Source organism: Lates calcarifer, linkage group LG2, assembly GCF_001640805.2.
Source record: "Lates calcarifer isolate ASB-BC8 linkage group LG2, TLL_Latcal_v3, whole genome shotgun sequence".
NCBI lineage: Eukaryota > Metazoa > Chordata > Actinopteri > Centropomidae > Lates > Lates calcarifer.
Window position 1 is genome coordinate 27529211 of NC_066834.1, and position 23721 is coordinate 27552931.

The 23721-nt window shown below is 42.6% G+C and overlaps 2 protein-coding genes across 5 annotated transcripts; one reads left to right on the forward strand and one right to left on the reverse strand.

Moving 5' to 3' along the window:
- The first annotated feature begins 116 nt into the window (after positions 1-116).
- rcn1 (reticulocalbin 1, EF-hand calcium binding domain) lies at positions 117-6776 on the forward strand. Its single transcript, XM_018667947.2, has 6 exons — positions 117-603; positions 1556-1749; positions 1838-2016; positions 4167-4227; positions 5078-5277; positions 5390-6776. Exons 1-6 carry the CDS (start codon positions 383-385, stop codon positions 5495-5497), a joined length of 963 nt encoding a protein of 320 aa, XP_018523463.1. The 5' UTR covers positions 117-382; the 3' UTR covers positions 5498-6776.
- Positions 6777-14059: 7283 nt separating this feature from the next.
- wt1b (WT1 transcription factor b) lies at positions 14060-23348 on the reverse strand. Of its 4 annotated transcripts, none has more exons than XM_018668042.2 (9): positions 22290-23348; positions 20130-20252; positions 19066-19165; positions 17652-17732; positions 16707-16812; positions 16421-16568; positions 15968-16057; positions 14998-15081; positions 14060-14823 (listed from the first exon to the last, which is right to left on the reverse strand). In XM_018668042.2, exons 1-9 carry the CDS (start codon positions 22702-22704, stop codon positions 14702-14704), a joined length of 1269 nt encoding a protein of 422 aa, XP_018523558.1. In that variant the 5' UTR covers positions 22705-23348; the 3' UTR covers positions 14060-14701. The 4 variants fall into 4 exon arrangements, with proteins under 4 accessions (XP_018523558.1, XP_018523557.1, XP_018523556.1 ...); XM_018668041.2 differs by having other exon boundaries at positions 16707-16815; positions 22290-23339; XM_018668040.2 differs by having other exon boundaries at positions 14989-15081; positions 22290-23332.
- Between the last annotated feature and the right edge of the window lie 373 nt (positions 23349-23721).

The window sequence follows — 23721 nt, forward strand, 5'->3', positions numbered from 1 at the left end:
GAAACGGACGCTGTGAGTGGCTGTACGTAACGCGGGCAGGAAATCCCGGTTTGGTTGCATCCCTTCCTTAAGGAGAAGGGGAGGAGGAAAGGGGGGGGGGCACGGGATTTGCCTAAAAATCGTTTGAGTGAGGAGTGTGGGTGTTCTCAGTGGACCTGTGTGCAGGACCAGGTGATCTTTGCAGGTTTGGTTTTTGGATGCTGCTGCAACAAGCCGCTGGCAAGAGAGATAGACGGGTTAGTGTGTGTGTGTGTGTGTGTAACGGTACAAGCCGTGAAAGTTGCTACATAGCAGCTGGCTCATTGTGCATCGCAGTGTCACAGGCCTGTTAGGAAACAACTGATCTGGCCTCAGAGTGAAACTCAGCTTCATCCTTTGACTGATGGACGTCTTCGGCTTCGCGTGCGCTCTCCTCCTGTGCACTGTTGTGGCGCACGGGAAGCCAACGTTAAGGAAAGAGAGAGTCCTTCATGACCCAGAACTGAGCAGGCAAGCGCACGAAGACAATAAAAGCTTCCAGTACGACCATGAGGCCTTTCTGGGCAAAGAGGAGGCCAAAACATTTGACCAGCTCACCCCAGAGGAGAGCAAGGACAGGCTTAGGTAAGAAAACAACACCGTTATTGAGCTGGTTTTCTTTTTTTTTTTTTTTTTTGATCTGTGAACATAGAACCAGGCGGGTCAGTGACAGTCTTAAGTGTCACTGTCACTCGGGCTGCCTCGAGCTTTTGTTTTTGTAAATCACGCACACTCACTCCTCTCCTGCTGTCGCGTGCAACCGTTCGGGCTAAGAACATTAAAAATGTAAAAACATAAGCACAAGTGCCTGAGATATGCATGCCAGCAGATCTACAGGGCTACAGGAGAAAGCGGTGCGTTATTATGCCACCAGCACCATTCGCACACTCTCCTACAGAGTTAATTGCTTTGCCCCGAACTCTTAATTATAGATCGTCATTAAAGAACCATTTGTAGGTGATGGAGTAAAGTAGTGTGGCAGTAGACCGCTTCTGTCAGAAACTTCACGACTGCTACGTGGTTCTCTTCAAAGCGGGTTTTCCTTCCTCGCCACTGCTTGGATGACAAGTTGGCATCATGTAACACACGTTGGCTAAATGGGTTTTCCCCCAAAGAAAACTCTTTCCTGTGGTGTTGAGAGTGGGAGGGTCCCTGTAACATCTCAACGTGGCAACCCCAGGTCTAAGAATACACCACAGCCACACTGCACTTTTTTTTTTTTTTGGTACTAAAATGGGGTTTGCCTGCTCCTCCCACCAGAGGCTGATTGAAGCCACAACCCTTGTAGTAAAAATGGCACTGCCAAATATTTGTCTAGTTGTTATTTTCTTCTTCTTTCCTGTAAGCACAGTAGGCCAGTGTAATGTGGACAACTCAGAGGTGAAACAGACCAAAGACTTGACTTCTGGGCCTGTAAATTCTCCATGAACATATGACTAAGTGGCACATGTTTGCACACATATCATGGTTTTTATCACTGATAGTACCATTAATGTCTCTAACAAAGGTTTCCTCTCTTTCCTCACTTGCCCTGCAGTAAAATCGTGGACCGGATAGACAGCGATGCTGACGGCTACATCACCACAGCCGAACTCAAGGCTTGGATAAAACGTGTGCAGAAGCGTTACGTGTATGAGAATGTGGCAAAGGTGTGGACAGATTATGACCTGAACAAAGACAACAAGATTTCATGGGACGAGTACAAGCAGGCCACATACGGATACTACCTCGGTATGAGTTTAAAGTGCGGTATTTAAGTACAGTATAACATGGATATTTATAGGTGTGACAGTAACCTGATTTTTATTCACCCTCGTAGCCAACCCCGAGGAGTTTGAGGACACCACGGACCAGTTCAGCTTCAAGAAGATGCTTCCTCGGGACGAGAGGAGGTTTAAAACGGCCGATCTGAACGGGGACCTGGCGGCAGACAGGGAAGAGTTCACAGCCTTCCTCCACCCTGAGGAGTTTGAACACATGAGGGATATTGTGGTTCTGGTAAGCCCTCTGTAACCACATGATAATTAAATGTGATTAGAAAGGAATAGGGTAGCAACGCTGGTGTTTGTTCTCTCAGAGTTTTTTCAGAGGGTGCAGTAAGTTCAGTGTTAGACATTTAAATTTGCACTGAGAGAATATAAAATCCCCTCAACTCGAAGTTTTGCAAGTTGTCCGCCCTCCAAGAAATATACTTTAATTACAGGAGCAGATTTGATTCTGTTCCGTGCGTTCTGATGGGCCTCTTGGATAAATGTGCTACATTTGGATAGCTCCCTAATGAAATTTTAACTTGGCCCGGAAATGATTGAGTTTCTGTATTTTTTTGGAACAGGTCCAGTGGGATGGGCCGACTGTCCCATTTAAGACTCCGTCTTTAAATATAAATTTAGCCTTGTGGAACAGTTGTGTGGCAAATGTTAGCAGTGATGCACTATGCTGCTGTGTTCATAAAAGTTGTACTACCCATTTGACAGAGTTAATTATTAATCGCTCATTTTTATGATGTCACCGAACATTGCCAAAGAGTGGTTCTGTCGGTGGCATCCTCACTGATTGTGGTGAATCTGGCTGGAGCCAATGAGAGGCCTGTTTTTCCCAATAGGAAGGGGTCAGACTCCTCTTTTATAATGCAGATCTTTCACACAGCCAGGCAGTAATGAGGAGAAAACATAAGATGAAAGGACATGATTGTAGGCCAGCGGGACAGATAACTAATGGAGCTTATAGAGCAGGTTCAGGAAAGAACATGAAGTCATTTCACCGAGTGCCAACTATACACCCACACACTCACACACTCACATAACAGAGCGCTCTGTTTAAATGTCCGGCTTCACATTTCTACCTGCTGATACCTGCCTCTGTTGCCACTATTGCTTTCAGAGGCTGGTGACCTCCACTACAGCATGTAGTAAGCTATAAAAAAAAAAAAACACCTCCTCAACCATTACCCATTTGCCATTCCAGCTGGTGGGTTGTATGCATCTGCACAGAAAACACAGTACAGCAGTGTTGTTACATGGATGTGTTTTAGGTGTTTTAGTACTCCTTTGCCCAATATGAGATGGGTTGATTTTTTTTAATCCTTCAGTCTTTATTAGGTTGCCAGATCTAGAATAAGAACATGTGACAGTAACACAAAGTATAACAGGGAAAAAATGGTTGTCATAAAGTACTCAGACATATGTTGGTCCAGGTTAATTATAGTGTAACCTGTGAGAGAGATTCTGGTCTTCTGGACCAGGCTTTGGGCTGATTGGTTGGTTGAATCTCCCTTAAAATGTCATTGGTAGTTGGTCTTACTCCTCGTGTAATGATTTGGGATCCAGACTTATTTATTTCAGCCTGCAGGTCGGTGAGAAATTCAAATTCTTAGCAACCAAATAAATTTAGTTCATCACCCAAACCTATTGTATAGTACTAGCCATAGTGGTAAACTATAAGATAAATGTGTCCATGAATGGACTGCTGTGATTGTGATGCGTCTCTCACATGCCTATGAAACAACAGTGTTAACAGAGGTCTACAGTGGCCCATAGGCTTTATATTTTTAATGAACATCTCCTCTTGTTTACACGCAACCTCTCGCAGGTTAAGTGGGTATAGAAAATGGATGGATGGATGTTCTTATTTATTATTAGTCAACTATTAGACTACAGAAGCTACATGGCCATTAATCATTCAGCATGGTTCAGAGAGGGCATCTCACCTGCAGGAAAGGATGCATACAGTGATTGGAATGTATGTAGCTGCATGCATGTGATTACACCCAGATGCATTGCAGTTACTTAACATGTAAGCGTGTGGTTGTTAACTGATGCTCAGCTCACACGGCAAACCTTTAAGTGACCATTTATTTAAATTCACACACTGTCAAATCCAGGATGTGAGAAAGAAGACCAGGGCTTTAAAACTGTTTGCTTAAAACAAGTGTATGTCATCTTTTAATGTGGAGGGTTTGGCTTTCATCAGAGGGAGAATCCTGTAATTGTAGTGTCAGTCTGCCAGCCTAGCTGTAAGCTGACCCTCATACAGTCACTCATCCTTGCCTGAGGCAGCATGCCTGTCTTTTATTGCTCAAAGTGAAAGTTCCACTATTGTTGACCCTTGTGTCTCACTGCAATGACATCATTAACTCGTCCTGAACGCAGGAAACCCTGGAGGACATTGACAAGAACAGCGACGGGCATGTGGACGAGGATGAGTATATCGGTGAGTTCAAGCAAAAGGAAGTTAAGTCAGTTAAATCAAATTGATTTTAAATAAGCTAACATAAACACACAAATAACAACAGCATCATTAAAGCGACGTACAAGCTCAGCAGAATGCTGTTTGATGCAATAAAACCATACAGTAGCAATTAGTAGCATTAACTGATAAAAATCTAAATATGGAGCATCATTTAGATTCAGGTATCCTCAGCTCCTCAGGAAAATTACTCTAAGGAGAAGAGTCATGGCTTGCAGAGCGCACCAAGATGATCTCAGGTGCCTTAAAACCACATCTGCATTACAGTGTATAACTACACACAAAGAGTTCCATAAAAATAGCCTCTAAAAGATTAAAAGATTCTGATTACATCCCCTATATATTTGGTTCAGTGGCACTGGCTGTAGCCCAGCTGCTGGTACCCCTTTATGTAAACAGTCTACCCAAAAAAAGGGAAACAACAAGCCAGTGGTCACAAGATACAGTGACATACAGTTGCGTATCAGCATATCTGTTCGTAGCATAGATGTGGATTTCAAAATTCAGCAGTTACTATCCACCACTGTTCTGTGATTAACCGCAGGGTATTGTTCATTAATGGTCTCGACCTGCATTCCACAGGACTGGCCTCAGGATGTTCTGTGTTCACCTGATGAAGGAAACAAAGCTGTGTTTGTTTGTGACTTTGGAAAGCTTGCACCTGACATTAGTCCCATTTATCCCATTTATCACAGAGACTAAACTGTTTTAACTGCAAACATGAGCTTTAAACTGTAAAAAAAAAAAAAAAAAAAAAGATTTCATTGTTTCTGTTCCTGTGCTAACGTCATTTGGCTCATTTGTTGATTTTCAGCGGATATGTTTGCTCATGAGGATGGGGGTCCGGAGCCAGACTGGGTCAGGACTGAGAGGGAACAGTTCTCTGACTTCAGAGACTTGAACAAAGATGGTAAGATGGACCAGGATGAGATCCGCCACTGGATTATGCCCCAAGATTACGACCATGCCCAGGCTGAGGCCAGACACCTGGTTTATGAGTCTGACCAGGACAAGGTACAACACCACTGAGCTTCATCAACATGCTCCCGTCCTTTTTGCTGTTTTTGAGGGTATAGCCTGAGATTAATATTTAAATACTTAAGTCCCCTTGTTCCTCTCTTCCCAGGATCAAATGCTGACCAAAGAAGAGATTCTCGAGAACTGGAACATGTTTGTTGGAAGTCAGGCCACCAACTACGGAGAGGACCTCACCAGGAACCACGACGAGCTCTGAGCTCTGTGTGTGTGTGCATGTGTGAGAGGAGGGTTGTTGAACAGCTTTGTCTTCAAAGACAGAATCACAGACTCTCACGCCTCCTCTCACCACTGCTACCACCACTCCATCCTTTCCTCGTAACACTGGGACAGACGTACCAGAGGAAGGAGCGAAGGTGACGCTTAAAAAGAGTCCGTCTCGGGTGTTCACGTCGACGGCTCTGCTTCTGACATTCAGAAGCACAGCTGAACTCGGTGGACCTGCTCTCCATCAACGGTGCCTTCTAGCCGCTTCACCGGCTTTGCTGCCTCAGAGTTCCATGTAGATAGTCTTTAAATAAAACCTGTCAAAGCTGAATGCTGAGCTTTACACCAATCGTCAGACACAGGAACAGTTTTTGATAGCAACGTTAATGTGAAAACAGCAGCTCAGAACATTTATGCTGATTTTATTTATTTATCAAATAACCTCTGAACTTTAGGTCTGTGAGGACTACAGTGTTCAAATAGAGATTTTTTTTAACTGAAGACACGTGATGTTTGTTTGTTTACAGTCTTTTCTGGCCAAATTCAGATTTTTTTTTGGGGGGGGGGTTAGTTAAATGCGATAAAACTAACAGATGTTTAACAGCATGGTTTTTGCACGTGTTTGGTTTTAGTTTAGCCTGTGAAAGATGATTTTTCTTCGTACTCAGTTTGAAATGTATTTATTGGTATACTTAAGGACAACAGTATGCTCTATGTTAAAATTTTATTGACTTTTGTTGATGTTACACTTGAGCTTTGCCTTTTTAAAACCGTCTAGTGTCACTAAGGTTGGATTTTTGGAGTACTCTACTGGCTTGAATATGTAAGAGGAGAGGAAAGAAAAGTTTCATTTCTTCACCTCTGTCACGCCTTTTTTCTTTCTGTTACATCACTCCGGGGTCATCTTCTGTATCAGATGAATGCAGTTTGTTTTTCCCCCCCACTGCCTTTGATATTATGTACATATCAACCAGGTGTTTTCAAGCATCAGAAATTCATCTTTTTTGTCATTTTTACCATATTTTTTGTATTTTGTAATGGATAGTTTGTATGACAGCTGCACAGAACAATGTAATTTTAATCAAATTAATGTCACTCAAAACCCTTTTCTTTCTTCTTCCCATCTTTTTCTCTTACTGCTTTGTTGTCCCAAACCTCAATTGCATTAATGGTCTACATCACACATGGGCACAAACGCATCGTCTCATTTTCCACACTGCACATGCTCACGAATTGTGTCAAAATAAAAATTAAAAAAAAAAAAAGGAAGAATGGGGAAGTTTTGTGTTTTTTGTGTCTTCAGCTGCAAAGCATCAGCACAGAGCAAACCATTAAGTATCATTTATAATCATTGTTGTGTAAGGATGGAGACAGGTAGGACACTTAAAGGAATCATTTCAGAATTCTCAGAAACCCAACACTGAATAATATAAGTGTGGATAATTTTAGGCAACAGTTCAGATACCGGCCTTGTCGTGTCTAGATGAAGTAATGTCCTACTTTCCTTGTCTCCCTGCTGTTATTACATAGCATGGGTAAGGGTGAACACTTGTCTGTTCACTCACAGTCTGAAGTAATCAGACTCCAGCTTACAACTCATTATACTTAAAACACCCTTCTAGTCCTCCAGTTTGATCCACTAAGTATCTCACCATTTCCTTCTTAAGCTCCTGCTGTTAATACTCACACTCAGTCTGCATTTGTGCACTGCCAAAGGACAGTTTTTTAGACAGTAAAAAAACTGTCTATCCCTAACCCTACCACTTTTTAAGCATTTGAGAGTCGGTCTTTTTTGTTTTTTGTCTGATTTGACAGGTTCTCCTCACATTTGGTATGAGTCCCAGTGCATGCACACGTAAATACACTCAGTTGTTAGTTTGATATGAACACCTGGACAAACCTAATGCAGTTTAATTCAATAGTTCTGCAATAAACCTTACCTTCATGAAGGTTACAGTGTTGTTGTTGAAACTGTATTACAGGAGTGTTGATGCAATTGTGTGATCATTTTGGAAGCTGCAGTTTGTTGTGTCATTGAACTGAGTTGCTGTATACAAAGACATGTCAATATAAAGCAATACATTTCAAGAGCACCACAGACTACATCCTCCAAAATGACCGTACAGTGGAATCAACACCTCTTTAACAGCAATAACCGAACACTGAAACCTTCATGAAAGGATGATTTATTGCAGGTTTTTGTATGAGTTACTTATATCAAACTCTACCTAATAAACTGACAGTGGAGTTTATATATGTGCTGTATGCGCTCAAAGTTTTGCACGGGCATGTGTTCAGTGTTCAAGTCTGTATTCAACTTTTTGACCCACTGAACATCAGGAACAGGCAGATGCTATTAACACTTCCCATGACTAATTGCAGTCTACACACTCACACAGTAGAGATGGAGTTAAGCTGACTTGCTGTTGCTGCTGGCTCTTGTAGTGAAACTCTCAGATGTAACTGAGAAAGCAGCTCTGCCACCCAGCCTGTCCCCTCTGCTTGCTCATGTGGAACATATGGATATATGTGTGCCAGTTAGCAAGACAAGTCAAGCGGGACCAATGCGATAAAGCTCATTAGGAACAAGGGACAGGGCGATGTATGTGTGGGCTGTGTTATTCTGTTGTAATGTAGGACCTTCTTCAAATACTCTCAGACCGCAACTGCAGCAGCAGCACTAAAATGTCCCGTTGGATGTTTTTACCCTCACATAAATTCCTTTGACATTTTATCAGGTTTAGATAACTTCATAAGAGGGCGACATGACAATAACAATGAGGATTTCATAAAAAAAATTTTTGCAGAAATAGGTTACCAAATTCTGGCCTGGCTCCACTTGTACAGTGTCATCCAAGAATGCAAATTTCTTTTCAGATGAATTCCATCTTTGTTCATCTGACAAAAAGCTTCAGGTCTAAGGAACATTCAAAGTGGAGGTGTTGCCTTTAGTTACATTTGGAGTTTTTTTGTTATTTCTGGTCTTGATAATGTCCATTGGATAATCAAATGGTTGCTCTGTTGCCTCGCTAAAGAGTGTGGAGTAAGTCTTGAGTCGTGCATTTGAATAATTGGAAGGCCTAAAACACCAAGTGGCTCAATGTACTTCCTCCAAATAGCATATGAGGTTTGTCATGTGTCAGGGTTCATCTGTGTGTCCGAGGCCAACGTGTGAGTGAAGGTGGATGAGTATTAGTGGTGCACAGAGATGTAAAAGAACCAAATGCGTGTTTGCTCGGGCAAGACAAGGAGGGGGCACGTGGACTCTGTGCTCGCCTGCCTTGCGGTCATGTTTAACAGCCTGCCCCTCCTGTTTATGATAGGGTCCTAATCATTCACACTGGGGGGAGTGTGTGTACAGTAATGCCTTCAGACGGCGTTCATATGAGCGTCTGTGTAGATCAACCCCTCTCTGCTGACAATAATGAGCCCTCTGGGTGAGAACTGGATGGAGACAGTTGGAGAAGAGGGTCATAAAGTGTAGCATATTAATATCTATAACCATGGCCCCCACCCTCAGCCCTCCTCACCCTCCTTCTCCTCCCAATCCAGTATCGTTTTCACTTAGTCTTGTCCAAAAACAATCTCTTTTTAAAGAGCTTTTTTCATACTAAACTGCAATTTCCATATCAGCAATTAACAGCAGCAAACCAAAACCAACTACAAAATATATAACAGATACAGCCCCCCACCCCGCAGCTCCCCTGCTCCTCTCTGACTCTTACCATCATGATGCCCTATTTTTAAAGTGAATATATCTGCGCTCCCTCATCTTTGTCTTTTATCTCTTGTGTTTGTTCCTTCCACCCCTGGGGATTTGTTGCCCAGGGTGTTGTTTGTAATGATCTTTGGGACATCTGACCCATCCTGAGGCTTTCATAACAGGCTTTCTGCCCATTATATAAGAACATGCATAAAAGGAGAAAAAAGAAAAAAAGAGGAAAATCTCTCTTCATTATCGAGCTGTTTAGACAAAACACTTGTATATTTACCAAGATGAAAGGGAACTTTATATGTTGCTATGCCTTAACATGACATCTCATGGGACAGGCTCTCCCTTTCTCCTTTCATTTGAGGTCAAATTATTGTTACAGTTTTCTGCTGAAACTGCAGTGAATGAGGCAAACACACAACAGCCCACAGGAGATTCTTCTTAGCTACATAACATTTAGAATAATAACACTGTTACTATGGCTAATGTTGTCACCATCATAATTAGTGGAATTACTACTACTTCTCAGCATGCTAATAGTTCTATACTGTATAGTTATGTGTTATAATCAATCAACTGCACAAAAATGTATATTCACTGAGGACATGTCTGCATAGATGATGTACATACAATTGAGGACTTTGGGGTCACGTCCGCTGTAATTTTTCTGGGAGTTTTACCAACCTTAGGGGAGGACTCTACATTCTAAAACCAAGAAAACATGCAAGTGGATACTATCTTAGAAACTGATTTACATTTAGGTCTTTATGGAATTTATTGTGTCCTGCACGTCCTGGCCAACATGGACACCAAAAATGCTTTTTCAATGGTGAAATATTTGTCAGACATGAACAAATAACTGTCTTTTGTCCCAGGCTGTACAAATAAAATCCCCCCTCTAAAACACTGTAGCCCTTAAATCATCATATAATGAACAATAAAACATGAAATAGACGTGGAAATGAACTTCATCCTCAGCCTCAGCCTTAAATCATGTGATGAATCAATGCTTTCCAGTATTCTTAATATGTTTGAACCTGACTACCTATTGGCCAGTAAATATAGCATTCAGGATTTTTCACCTAAGTCTTCTTCCTAGCGGGGTGGAGTAGAGCAGCATTTAAACCTTCATGTAGGGAACTCAGATTTACCAGAAATAGAATTTAACAGTTAAGTGACTTTGAACTTGAACAATCTAAATGGAATAGACATAAAATTAAATTAAACTCCAAATGTTTCAACTGTGTGGTCGAAATCTTCTAAGGGACTACATTGGGTGAACTTAATCCATGATCTCAGTTTCTTTTTCTAAAATGCTGTCTACAGCCCTGATCACATACACAGGCCATCTTCCCTGTGTTCGTGCAAGCCGTGCGATTGTATGTGCGTGTCATGTGAATGTAGGCTAATTCAGCTCCTTGCATGTTTCTACTTCTGGACAATGAAGCTTGAAGGAATCCATCAATCTTTCATGTCATCTCAGGGAAAGTGGTTCCTCTTTCCCCCACCACAGGACTCTACTCCTCCTAGTGGTGACAAGAGGCAACAAGAGAGAGAGAGAAAAAAAAAAACCTGTGTCTTTTTAACAACTGCACTTATGCTCGTCTATCATCATGAGTTTTTATGTACCCATCAACGCGGTGTAGATAGGGAATAGGCCATTAATGACTACACAATTAGAGAGAAGGCTTTAAAGAGCAATACATTTCAATTTAGGGACCATAAACCTAGTGAGTTGGTAACTAATTATAACTGGAGTAATGGAAGCTCTTTGGACTGAGGTCAGGATGACTCAAAATCAGTTTCAACCAGCTTTTACGCGGCCACTTCGCTTGCTTTAGCCGCCCACTCATTCTGACGGGCTGCTGCATATCGTATATGATATATGCATAGAGAAACTTTTCAAGTTTTAATTAAAAGATGGGCAAAGTGGCCCGCAGTGGAGTTGTTTTGGAGTTCACGACAGTGAGGGTGGAGACAACGCTATCCCAGTGAGACTGATATCTTTGGACAAAACGTCTCTTTCGCTCCATTTGTCAACATTTGTCTCCCTCCTTTCTCTGGTCCTCTCTCCCCATGTCCCAGCATCTGGATACCTTTGGGAGGAGAGGGGAGACGAGGCCTTGTTTCATCCGTCCCATCCCGCTGCTCCCCAGGGGGGGCTTGGGTCGGTTTGTGATCTTGTATCTCACATGATAGAGACACATCTAATCCTGTTAGGAGTTAATATCTTCCGGCGGAATAGAGAAGACAGCAGGGGGGAGAAAAGAGGGGAAGATGAAAGACGGGATGGTTGAGGAGAGAGGGGAATATTTAAAAAGCTCTATCTGTCTCTGTTTGATGGCCCACGTATTGGTTTTGGGTTAGCGCATACGTACGTGTGTGTATTTGTGTTTCTGTGCCTGTGTACCCTCATGGGATCTTCCCGGCTGCTGCCTGCATATCTGACAGACTCCTCTCAAGGTGTTTTCCCCTCGCTGTCTCTCTGTATCTGCTCCATCTCTGCTCCCTGAGTGAGAAAGTTTACCCTCTAGGCTCCATCTGAGCTCCAGGCCCCCAAGGCCTCTGCATTCCCAGAGCTCCTACACACCGGAGCCCCTCAGGCTCCCTGCTATACCACAGGGAAAACCCCCCAAGAACCCCTAGGCCCCTCAGACTGTGGAGCAGCAGCTCTGCACAAGAGAGCTAGCCTGAGGGGAAGGGGGGGGGGGGGGTTGCTGTCTGGGAATACAACTAAAAACATGCTTCACTTAACATGCGAACGGTCCCTGACAGCGCCTCCTGTTGGTCTAGCATTGTTTTACCACATAGGCCTCAGCGTAACCCCGTTAAGTTTCCTCTCTGGGGCCTTGACCTTGTTAACAATCCCGCGGGGCTCATAAAGGCCCCTGTGCACTACATGTGCACTGACCTTTCCAGCTCCCGGAGGTTAAATAACGTCTTTTTGGCCCAAAGAATCACAGCAGGAGCTGTATGCTGATGTTGGATGCACCTGGGACTTAACTGGATGACATATTGAAAAATAATACAGCTCCTTATTTCGACTAAGTCAATGAAAAGACTCACTACTCAGTGTAAAGAGTGAGGAAAGCAAAGGTTGGAACTTGCACACATGGAATGAACTGTACTTGTTTCTTGGCTTTGATTGTGAGAGTGAGGTTATATCGCACTTAGTCAAAAAGAAACCTTTTGGGATGGGGTGGGGTGAGGGGGGAGGGGGGTTTGCATGCGGAAACGAGAGGCTGTGAAGTTAGCAGGCCTGCTGTCCTACAGATGTCTTGGGCTGTACATTACCAGGTGTATGTCACCTGAGATTACCCACGCTGACACCCCCTTAAAGGCAAACAGCCAGCAGTACAGCTGAGGGGGCATCTGGTGGCGTGTGTGAGTGTGTGTGCGTGTAGCCTACGTGTGTGTTCATGCATTCAGATTGGCGGTATAACGTTTGGCAGAATGCGAATGGAGAGCAGACATTTTGTTTTGTTATCACCACTATCTCCAATCAGAGACTTTCTCGATCACCTCAAGGAATGTAGATCAGGTAGCTCAGTGTAGGTTAGAAGTCAGTGTTTCTTTGAGTGTGTGTGTGTGTGTTAATGACGGCAGTAATGATTGAGGACATTTAAAGCATGGGCTCCTCATGCTCCACACGGCCTCGGCAGTCTCCAGTTAAGAATGAACTGGAGTGAGTAAAATGTTCAACTCCTCTGTCCCTCTGATCTTCCTCCGCTTCCCGGCGCCCCTGCAGAGAGAGAACAAAGAGAAGCACCTCTTAATCAAAGTGCATTGGATTAAGAAGCAGAAAAACATCACAGAGATACTACCTCGCAGCCATTATGTGGATTGGAAAACAACTTGAATCACCGCTTCAAATGAGCCGTATGTGACCCTGAAATAGGAGAATGGCATTTTAATCTCTCTGTTAGTTTGGCAATAAGTGTCAGGGTCTTGCGGTGGAAATGAAACATGTAGTGCAGGTGCAGAGCGAGTGCCTTCAGTAAAAAATGCACTCTGTGGTTTCCATGTGTGAACATGTAGCCAGCAGCTAAATATACTATGCTTGTATGTGCGTGTTTACATTGCTTTTCTGGGTATATGACATCATTAGCCCACAGAGCCATGCAACGGCTCTCTGTGCCAACGCCGATTCATATTTTATTAACATACCTGCTGTAGCTGATTCATCCCGTCTCTTATAGACATGCACACGAGCTGACATACAATTCCATCCACATCATGTATGTTTTATGGGTCCGGGTGTATTCTGAACATTACTTCCTGTTTGTCACTTTCATTGACGTTAACAAATTTATTGTGGATACTCAGTGCCTCTAAAGGCAAGGGAGAGGTGGACATGGGGTATCTGAAGACTAGAGGTGTAAAAAGTAGAAGTGGTATTTTGGCTTCAGTCTCACTCCAGCTCTCACATACCATCTGCTGGACTGAAAAGGCTGATACTGCCATCATGTGGCTAAAGGATGTAAAATGCCATTGTAAACTGAGGGCTATTCTTTACAATAGGGACTTGAGTATGTGTGTGTGTTGGGGCCCAGCCTGTGCAGAGGGGGGGAGGGGGTAGTCGGTGTACAGCCAGCTGACACTGAGGTATGTGTCTTTCCTAATGAGATTTATCGGGCTCCAGATGTTCATGGTTATGAAGATGTGTGTCTGAGATTTAGGGGGGTGAGACCTGCACCCTGTCAGAGTCACGGTGGGGTGCTGTTTTACTGTCGGTCACCCCCCTCATCGACCCTGCACCACCACTCAGAGGTGGCCCCCTTAACCTGACAACAACAACGCCTCTTCTCCCCGTCCATCTCTCTCTCATACACAAGCACACACTTTTATTCTAGATACCGTTGTGAATCAATGTTTTATAAAGTTAGAAAAAAAACATAGAAAATACAAAAGTAATGTCTATAAATGTAAGCAAGTACAAATATATACAAAGCAATTTGGTGAGTATCCTGTATACTGTAAGAATATAAAGATGTTCACATTCATCCAAAGCAAAAAAAAAAAAAGGAAAAAAGTGGTCATTTGTCCATTTCCTAAATCCAGTTTACATGGTCCAGCACATTTACAAGGTGACACGATTTTAACAATAAAACAAGAAGCCAGTGCAAGTGTACTAAAATTTCCAAAATAGTGTATCAACATTTTCCTCATCTCACATAAAAAAAAATTCTTCTTGGCTCAGAATTACTGTGGCATTATACCCTCTCAAAGTCTGAGATTTAATGTCAGAAATAACCAGAGCAAGCACTAGTTGAGGTGCATCTTAAATCGGTGGAGCACCAGCGAGTGTGTTCTCTCCTGACGTTGTCTGCCTGGCTGAGGGGAAGCCTCAGCTGTGCTCACCACTTCAGCGAGTCTGACAAGGCACCGCAACTGCTGACCAGGCTCCAAGCATCCCTCTCTTCACTAGCTGGCACAACATATTGTCACCTTCCTCTTCGTCCTCCTCCTCCTCTCGCTCGCTGCTCAGATGGCAGGCTGCAGCTTGGTCAGGTTCCTCTGGTGCATGCTGTGGTGGCGCACCAGCTCGTCAGAGCGGGCAAACTTCTTCTGACAGTTGGACCAGCGGCAGGTAAAGGGCTTCTCACCTGACAGGGCGGGGACAAACAAGGAAAAAAACAAGGGAGATTGTTGCTTTAGAGGAAGTTCAACCCCTTGGATTGCAAGCTTGTGTTTTATTGTACATGAATCAACATCAGAGGGTCCGTTATGACAAGAAAAAATGGGGAGGTAGAAAATAAAGGTATACGCACTTGTTTTACCTGTATGAGTCCGAGTGTGCGTCTTAAGATGATCTGACCGTGAAAACTTTCTCTGACACGTCTCGCACTGAAAGGGCTTCACTCCTACACAGAGATAGCAGTGGTTGTGGCCGTGGCAGAGACAGAAATGCGAAGAGAGCGGAGGTGAGGGTCAAAAGTTGAAATATTTGATTAGATGGAGCAATCACTGTGGAGACTGAACACAGTTTCAACACATTTTTATCTTGTTTCATTTTGCAAGATTTGTAATGAAAAAATCTCCTTTGAAATCTTTTAGAATTCACAGGTAATAATTCATCATTTCCAGTGAACCACTGGAAAGAAAACTTAATAACCCCAAATAATCAAATCAATTATTCAAAACACTTCTTTTCTAATTTGGGTCATACATTTGAACAAATATGAGCTGCAGCAGACTGAGAGGGAGCTGCTCTGAAACCATGACTGTGTGAGAGAGTTAATTTCGAAGCTGTAACTTTTTATATTTATATTCTTGGTCACTGGCATCCTATAACAACACTGATGTTCTCTATCTTCAGAGAAAGTATGAGTGGGAGAGGAAACAAAGCCACAGCCAAGATATTAGAAACACCCACCCCCATTTCAGAAAACTGTGACCAGACATTGAAAAATAAAATCATCAAAATGATTTGAATATTTAGATTTATCATATTATCTGTTAATTTCATAACCTGAAGCCTGATTCAGGGCCTGCTCCACACTGCCAGGGATATAACTCTGCTGGGGAAATACTAAGTCTTTTAACTATCTATTTATCTATTAGCCAAAAAGTAGTCACATTCAAATATATTAGGTGTCAACATACTTGAGTCTGCCTATAAAATATAGGCTTTGTGGAAGTTTTTATATTGTGGAATGTACACTCCCCCAAGGTTTCTAAAACTTTCAAATCTTCAGAAAAAATACTGAAGTCTTCCTGTACAGATTCAGCAGCTTGTCAGTAGTGTACCTGTGTGTCTGCGCTGGTGCCTCTTTAACTGGTCTGAGCGAGAGAATCTGCGGCCGCAGTCTGTGAAATCACACTGGTAGGGCTTCTCTCCTGCAAAGTAAAGCACCCACATCATGATCAGCATCCTTACCCAGTTCTAAGATTTAAAGATCATTGGTATCACTGCTATTTTCCCTGTCACATCTGTGCCATCACCATGTCAAAATAAGGCACATTTCATCACCATTCATGTGACTAGATTTGATTTATCTGATGCACTAGCTTCATGGATCCACCCCTCCACTCACACAGGTACACACACTCAAACCTGAACACAACAATGCTCACTTGTTCCTCCTTGTTTTATCTTTTAACTTAACATCCACAGTCTGTATGATTTTGTCATTGTAATTTATGGAGAGAAGCTTTTTGAGGTCTGAGCAGGAAATGGTGGCATAAATCACGTCGCCTCACCTGTGTGTTTGCGGCCATGCATCTGCAGATGTGACAGTTTGAAGTATCTCTTGCTGCAGCCAGGATAAGCACATACAAACGGACGCTTCTCGTTGGCCTCTGAGGACTTCACAACTGGTGGAGCAATGCCAGGTACCCGTCTGACATCCTTTAAGAGAGAGAAGAGGAAGAGGTTAAAGAGAGCTTTACAGTCGAGAAGTTCACTTGGTGTGTTCGTTTACTGTATATCTGTGCAGCTGTGTGTACGTTTTGTACATGCATTTTGCTTGCATGTGTTTTAACTGACCTGTAGTCCCCTGAAGACACCGTGTGTATGTATGTGGTACTGCGCACTGACGAGCATGGGTGGAGGTGGGACTGTGGGGTCACTGTCATAGCTGGTTGTATGGCCACTGCTGGGCAGGGGAGAAAATTAAAAATAAATTAAAACACAAAATACTGGGTGTGAAATTGCCAGATTCTGTTCATACCATTACAATGGATCAAGATTAAAAACAGAGTGAAGCCAAAATCTTATTTGTGTTCAATTTATTTCAGAGAAATAACACAAAAGTCTTTCTCTCTCTCTAACTTAAACATGAGCTTTAAGAGAATATATTTGCCCAGTCAGCTTCTTAGTCCAAGTGATTAGAACCTAAACATAAGCATGTTATTTTCTGCCAAAGTTAGTTTGTGTTATTTCACATGAGAAATCTCTGGATTTGTGTCTTCGTCTATTCTCTGCCCAGTGATTTAAAATGTTCAGGATGTCACATTCTTCTCTGCATCAGTCAGGATTTAGCAAATATCTGAATATGACAACAGCTGTTGGGTTGTTTAGTTCTGATAAAGCAGACCAGCTGAGTTTTTGAGTGTTAAACATTGAAATAATAGAATGATTTTTTTTGGAAGTTTACCTTTGATTGTTGATTACTGATTTATTAATATCTTACGATTAGAAAGTACTAAAGATTTTTAGGGGCCTGAAATCAAAAGCCATGTCCTTTAAGAAGTAAGGTCCTATGAAAACGTCTTCATTTTGCAATAACAAAAATCAGTCTTTAAAGCATGCAGTAGTAGTACAAGAACACACACACACACACACACACACACACACTTCCTGATTTCCCTGGGCAGTGGGCCAACAGCCATCTGGTCAAATCCTCCTCTTCCTCCATCATCTACACCACCACAAATGCTGGTCAAGACTTAAGAGTGCTATGTGGGGAAAAAAAGAAAATAAGAAACTCACCTCTTCATGGAAGACGCCAGGGTGTTCATTTGGTTCCATGTTACACACTCCAGCTGAGACGCCATTTGGTATACGTTATCACTGAGTGAGACAAAAGCGGTTTGTGAAATTTCAAGGCAACAAAAATACATTAGGAAAGGAAAAGGTTACGGAACGAGGTTAGATCTGAGGTTACACTGTGTGTATTTTATTTTTCTTTCTTTATTAATGAGTTATTTGGGGGACAACCCAGAAATTAGAAAACACTGACAATATTTATGTTACAGTGCATTCTTCCTGTCATTTCTCTTCCCTTATATGGATAATGAAGACGTTTGGTTCGCGGGGGAACTCCAAGCGGTTGGCTTATTAACACATCCTGTCCACCCACCACACTCCTCACTGGCTTCATTAAAAAACATTGGCTCTGAGCCACTCTTTACCTTGGCAGATCACACTAGTGTACACACACACACACAGAGTACAGAAACACACACACTTGGACATGCGATTGTGCACTCTGCGGGGGTGAGTGCCTCCGTGCCTAGTACACCATGGACCAGCACATGACATCACCCTGTCCTCAGTATCATTTAAGGTGGGAAACAGTTTCAGGGGAATTCTGGACGGCATTCCTTGAGAAGTCCTTGAGGGAAAGATCGTGATGGTTCGCTAATCAGCTCTGAACTATGTTAGACTGTGGAAAGACTCACTGATATCTGACACATATATACACAGTGTGTGAGTGTGTGTTTGTGCATGTTTCTGTGTTTGCTTGAGGGTTTCCAGTTCATGCCATAAGCACTAACAAAAGTGAAGTCTTCCCCCGCCTTCTTATCAACTGCTGTTCCAGTATTTGGGCTGCACATGTTCCTTTTCTCCCAACAACATTGGAGGGTGGCATTCAAAGAATTTCATCCTAATTTACCCTTTGAGATGTTTTGCATCAAGATGAAAACAAGTTGGAAACACATTCAGAGGTTAAAATGAGCAGATTCCCCGTCCTCTTAGCAACCCCACCCCACCCCCTCCTCGCTTAACTCTCACTTTCACTGAACTTGTCTCTTTTACTTTTCTCCTCATTTTTCCTCAGGGTGGACTCAGACACATCAGCAGTAGATCACTCAGTGTTTGTTTTGGCCTGCTGAGCACCAGTGGGCAGCACTTAACCTCAGAACAAATTAGGATTCACAATCCAGACAGCGGCAGAGGCAGGGCTTAACATAGGATCAGAGAGAGTTCACACATCTAAAAATTACCAGCAAGTAAGCAAGCCGCATGCAGAGTTAGTGGAAAGAATCTGACGTTAATTGCTGAGTGAGAGGTCTGAAAACTTTTGGGATGAGCGGGGTTTGCGCTGAAAGGGAATTCAAGGTAGCGGAAGTTAAATATAGCAGAAATAAACATAAATGCATGCGGGAACAAATAATTATACCTGTTGTAGTTTCTCAGCAGCAGAGCTTGGCTGCTTGGACAGGATTCTGAAGGATTGTGGCAGCCAAACATGGGAGGAGGAGCCGGGTACTGCTGGTCAACTGAATACAAAAAGACATCAAATTTGCTTTAAAATAAGACCGCAGCTAACAGTTATTTACGTCATAATAATCTGTCAATAATTTTTTCATTATTAATTAACTGTTTGGCCTATGTTGACCTGAAGGCCAGAAAAGTGGAAAAAAAATGCTATTGCTCAGAAGCTGATGTATTAAAATAGCTTATTTTGTCCGGTCTACACTTCAAAACACAAAGATACTCATTTAATTATCATACAAGACTAAGGAAACAGGAAAATATCCACATTTGAGAAACTCGAAGCAGTGCTTATTTGGCATTTTTGGTTAAAAACATGGCTTAAATGCTAAATCAACTATTACAGTTATTCATAATTAATTTTCTTGTGATCGACTAATCGATATAATCAAGTAATAGTCTCAACTTTATTTCAAAAAGTTGCCGGAGTCGTCAGCTCCACAGTCTCAGTAATATTAGGCTAACAACCTTCCCAAGAATGATCTCGCACAAGAAAGTTTGCTTTATTAAATGTTCACATAAAAAACAAATTAAAGTCCACTCTGAAAAATATGTTCGTACAGCAAATAATAGTTCATTTCAAAGACCTGGTCACACACTGCTATTCTTTTCAAAGAGAGGACAGGTCAATTAGAAACAGTGGTCCTTTTCAGGTTCATATAGTATATTAGTCCCCAGGCAGTTTTTGACATTCCAGCAGAGTCACATAGCCTGAAGCTGCTTCCTCAAGTTATCATTTCCAGAGTCATTAACCATACATATGCTTAAAGAGCGAGAGGGAGAGTGTGTTTATGTATGCCTGTGTTTATGAATGTGTGTGCAGACAGAGAAGGGAGAGAAAATGGATAATAGCCATTCTGCTGTGATATGAAAAATGACAGGGTACTTATATAACCTTGCTGTGACATGACAGTCCTCCAGTCTGCGAGTCAATTTAGTGAAAAGACGTCTGGGATGCAAGACAGTTACCTATGTTGCTCGGCGGTGACAGGGTGTCCTCATGTTTGAAGGACAGGCTGGAGAGCTGAGGGGCGTGGTGAGACGGAGTGTGGCCGTAACTGGGGTTGCTGTCTAAACCCACCGCTCCGTAGCCTGAAGAGGAAGAAAGACAAAAAAAACAAAAAAAAAAAAACAAAAAAGAAGCAATGGAAAGTTAGACTGATCTTATTTGCCTGGTCGAGTCATTAGATTACCATCTCACAAATGACTGTAACATTCTGAAGCTTGCAAAGTCTCCAGTATCTGGTCAGTTATCTGAATCTTCCTGGTAGTAGCTCTTAGTGCCTGGCAGGGTTACTACAGAGAGACATTCATCAGACTACTAAATCCTCTTTCCTTGTAACATATTCCTTTTTTCCCCCCATCTATCTTTGGCCTTGTGGTTGCAATATTTATGGCAGGTGGAAAAAGAAATCTGGCAAACACACCACAGATGGACTGAGATGAGTTACTGTAGAATATGCTCGGTTAAATAAAAACAACAACAATGCTGAGAAGTATGGAACTGCATGTATGCTAACTTTATTGCATTTATCTGCCTGCAAAAAGTAAGTATTGCTGCCTCTGTTGCTGAAATAACTTTAGTGTATTCTAATATAGAATATGTAGCAAGTTTAAGCAGAATGTTAAATTTGATAAAACGACATGAAATTGATGTGCCCACCACATGCGCTGCGCGTGCCTGTTTATATCACATACACACACAGCGTGGGCAGACTGCTGTATCCTGAGTCAGGCCCAAGAGGGATGTTGAAAAGTTTCAAAGAAAAGTGACTCACAAACTCTTCCTTAAATCCCTGCTGCCTGCAGAATGTTACGCTGCGCATTGTATCACTTCATCAAAAACTACTTTCCACTGAGCAAACAAGACTCGGCTGCACACTGTTTTTGAGAGTCGCATCAGCAGACACCTATGGGTTTAAACATCTGACCTTTGAGCAATGAGCCCCAGCAGACAGTAAAAAGTGAAGGCATCACATCTACTGTGTACACCGCACAGGAAACGGAAATTAAGTTTGATTCTAGATTGAGATTCCAGATAAACAGCATCTTAACTGCATCTAATTGGTTTTGTGTAGGTCTAGAATAAAAAAAAAAAATCAAAAGTGTTGATCAGAGCAGTAAGTGGAGCTTCGGATTCACATTTCATCACTTCACATTTCCGTACTATATATGTGTGTGTATGTTTTATTAACTTTGTTGGTATGTAGGCATTACTGGATTAGCTTTACCCAGTGCTGATGGGTTATTTGGACCCAGCGTTATGTACATTATTACCCATGGTGTACAAGAAGCTCAATTTATACCTTAACACTGTCACAAAATTATTGTTAGTTGTAAAAAATGATGTGCATGACAGTCACAACGGCAAATGATGCACATGATATTAAAATGAGCTAAAGCAGAGCTGGAGCTCACAACCACGCCATATTTAGTTTGAGTAAATAACCCGACAGCAATACAGAAAATAACACTAACACTGGGTCAAAACAACACCCTCTCTCTGATGGCCCTTTACCCATGAGCACTTGATAAAGTTAACCCAGCATCATAAAACACTTTGAATATGAATTCTGTAAATGTACCTGCACTTTAAATGGATGCATCAGAGTTTGAAACCATTTGAAAGTTTGTAATTACAGGCTTTGCATTGGACAAAAAAATGTAAAATAAGGAATGCAGAAATAAAACCTGATGAAACCTTATGAATGAGCTCTGAGTTCAACACAATAAAAAACGAATAGCCCTAACAGTTGTTGCAACTCCGCCAGTGACTGAAAATCAACCTCGTCGAAATCGTTCCCGCTGAAAAGCACTATAAACCCCCAGTGGAAAGGAACTATTAGAGATCTCTGCCAGAGTATTACCAGAAAGCTGTCAAGCCCATTCCTCACATGGGACAGAATGACCCAGGACATAGCACATAACATCCTGTTCAGACACAACACTGTTGACAAACCCTAAACATAGAGTCACATCATGAACACATAGAGCAGGAGATATAGGGGAAAAATGGCTGGATTTCATGGATTAACCGGGAAAGCAACTGCTCCTCAAGTTTCACTGCACCTACATAACATTAAGCTGACGAGAGGAGGCAGAGGTGGGACTGGTGATCAGGATGCTTACCCTGGTTCCTGGATGCAGGGGGGCTGTCCACACAGGGCAGGTAGGTTCCATTGGGAAACACCCTGGGTTGACCTGTAGTTGGTTCTCCAAAGGCCCCGACCCGACAGGGGCCTGACCCCGTAAACTGGCCTGAGAAGTGCACTGTGAAGGCCCCGAGTCCGCAGTGAGGGTCCTCCATGGAGTCGGCGGTCCCCCAACCTGGTTCCTGCTTGATGAGGGAGTGGTGGGAGGGCAGGGAGCTGTAGGGAGAGCCAGGGTGGAGGTCCAGCAGTTGGGTCCACTGGCCGCTGCCAACGGACATTCCACAGCCGCCGCCAGCTCCTGGCAAGGATGGCACGGGCGGCGCCGGAGTTAGGAGGGTCAGATCTCGAACATCTGACCCCATGGACATGGCTCCATATGGCTCAGTCAGCATTGATGAAGGCGGTTTGAGACAGTTAGAAGAAGAAGTGATGGTATTCCAGTGGAGGACACAGATGGGAAATCAAAAAGTCGCACAATAATAAACTCCTAAGAGCGTAACAGAAACACTACCTGAAGAAACAATAAGAATGGAGCAAACTCTTCAGCAGAGGCAAACATCAACAGCCTACACTACAGGAGTCATCTTTTCCACTTCAAGTGATGAATGAAATTGTGAAAGTGAATGCGCGATGACGACCAAAAATCTGGAAGCCAAAATTTCAAGTTCCCTGGGTATCTGCAGTGGGTTTGGAGTGGGAGTCTGTAAAGGGTAACCGTGCCTTGTCCCTCTGTCTCTATAATGTCTGGCTTTCCTTACTCTCCTGAAGGCTCAAATACTGCGTAACTCATTGGACAGGGGGGAGGAGCAAAGGAGGCTGAGAAGAAGATGACTCCCTGGCCGGCACAGACTGCACTTCTGACTAGATTCTGACTAACGTCTCATTTGCATGAGCGGGTGTTGCTCTTGATTCTTTGTTCAAGTTCAAGTGTTGCTCATATTGAATATTTGTGTTAGTGTGTGTGAATGTGTGTGCACACAGGAGAGGGGTGTTTTTTTTTTTTTTAATTCCTCTGAAAATGGGGGACTGCTCTGAAGGCTACAGCTACATATGTAGTAGTTAGTAAATAAAGAGTAGCTGGTTAAAGTCGTCATCATGCTGATGTCTAAATTTGCATGTATTATGACTCTGATTCACTGTATTTGTAAAATATAAATATTCCATAATCCAGTGTGTATGAATTAAGTAATTCTGGATATCCAACACATAGAACTGAGTAGAAATTACACATATTCAAAGTTTGACAAAAGATTCACTCTCAAAAATAGCAGAACTGAAGTGTTTTGCTCTCTCTACACTATTGACCTGTGCCTTTCTCTCAAGTATCATCATCATTTCTGATTCCTTTGACTCATCTGTTTTTTGAAATATACCCCGCTTTCAAAATGCGTTTCTAACTGGATGAGGCA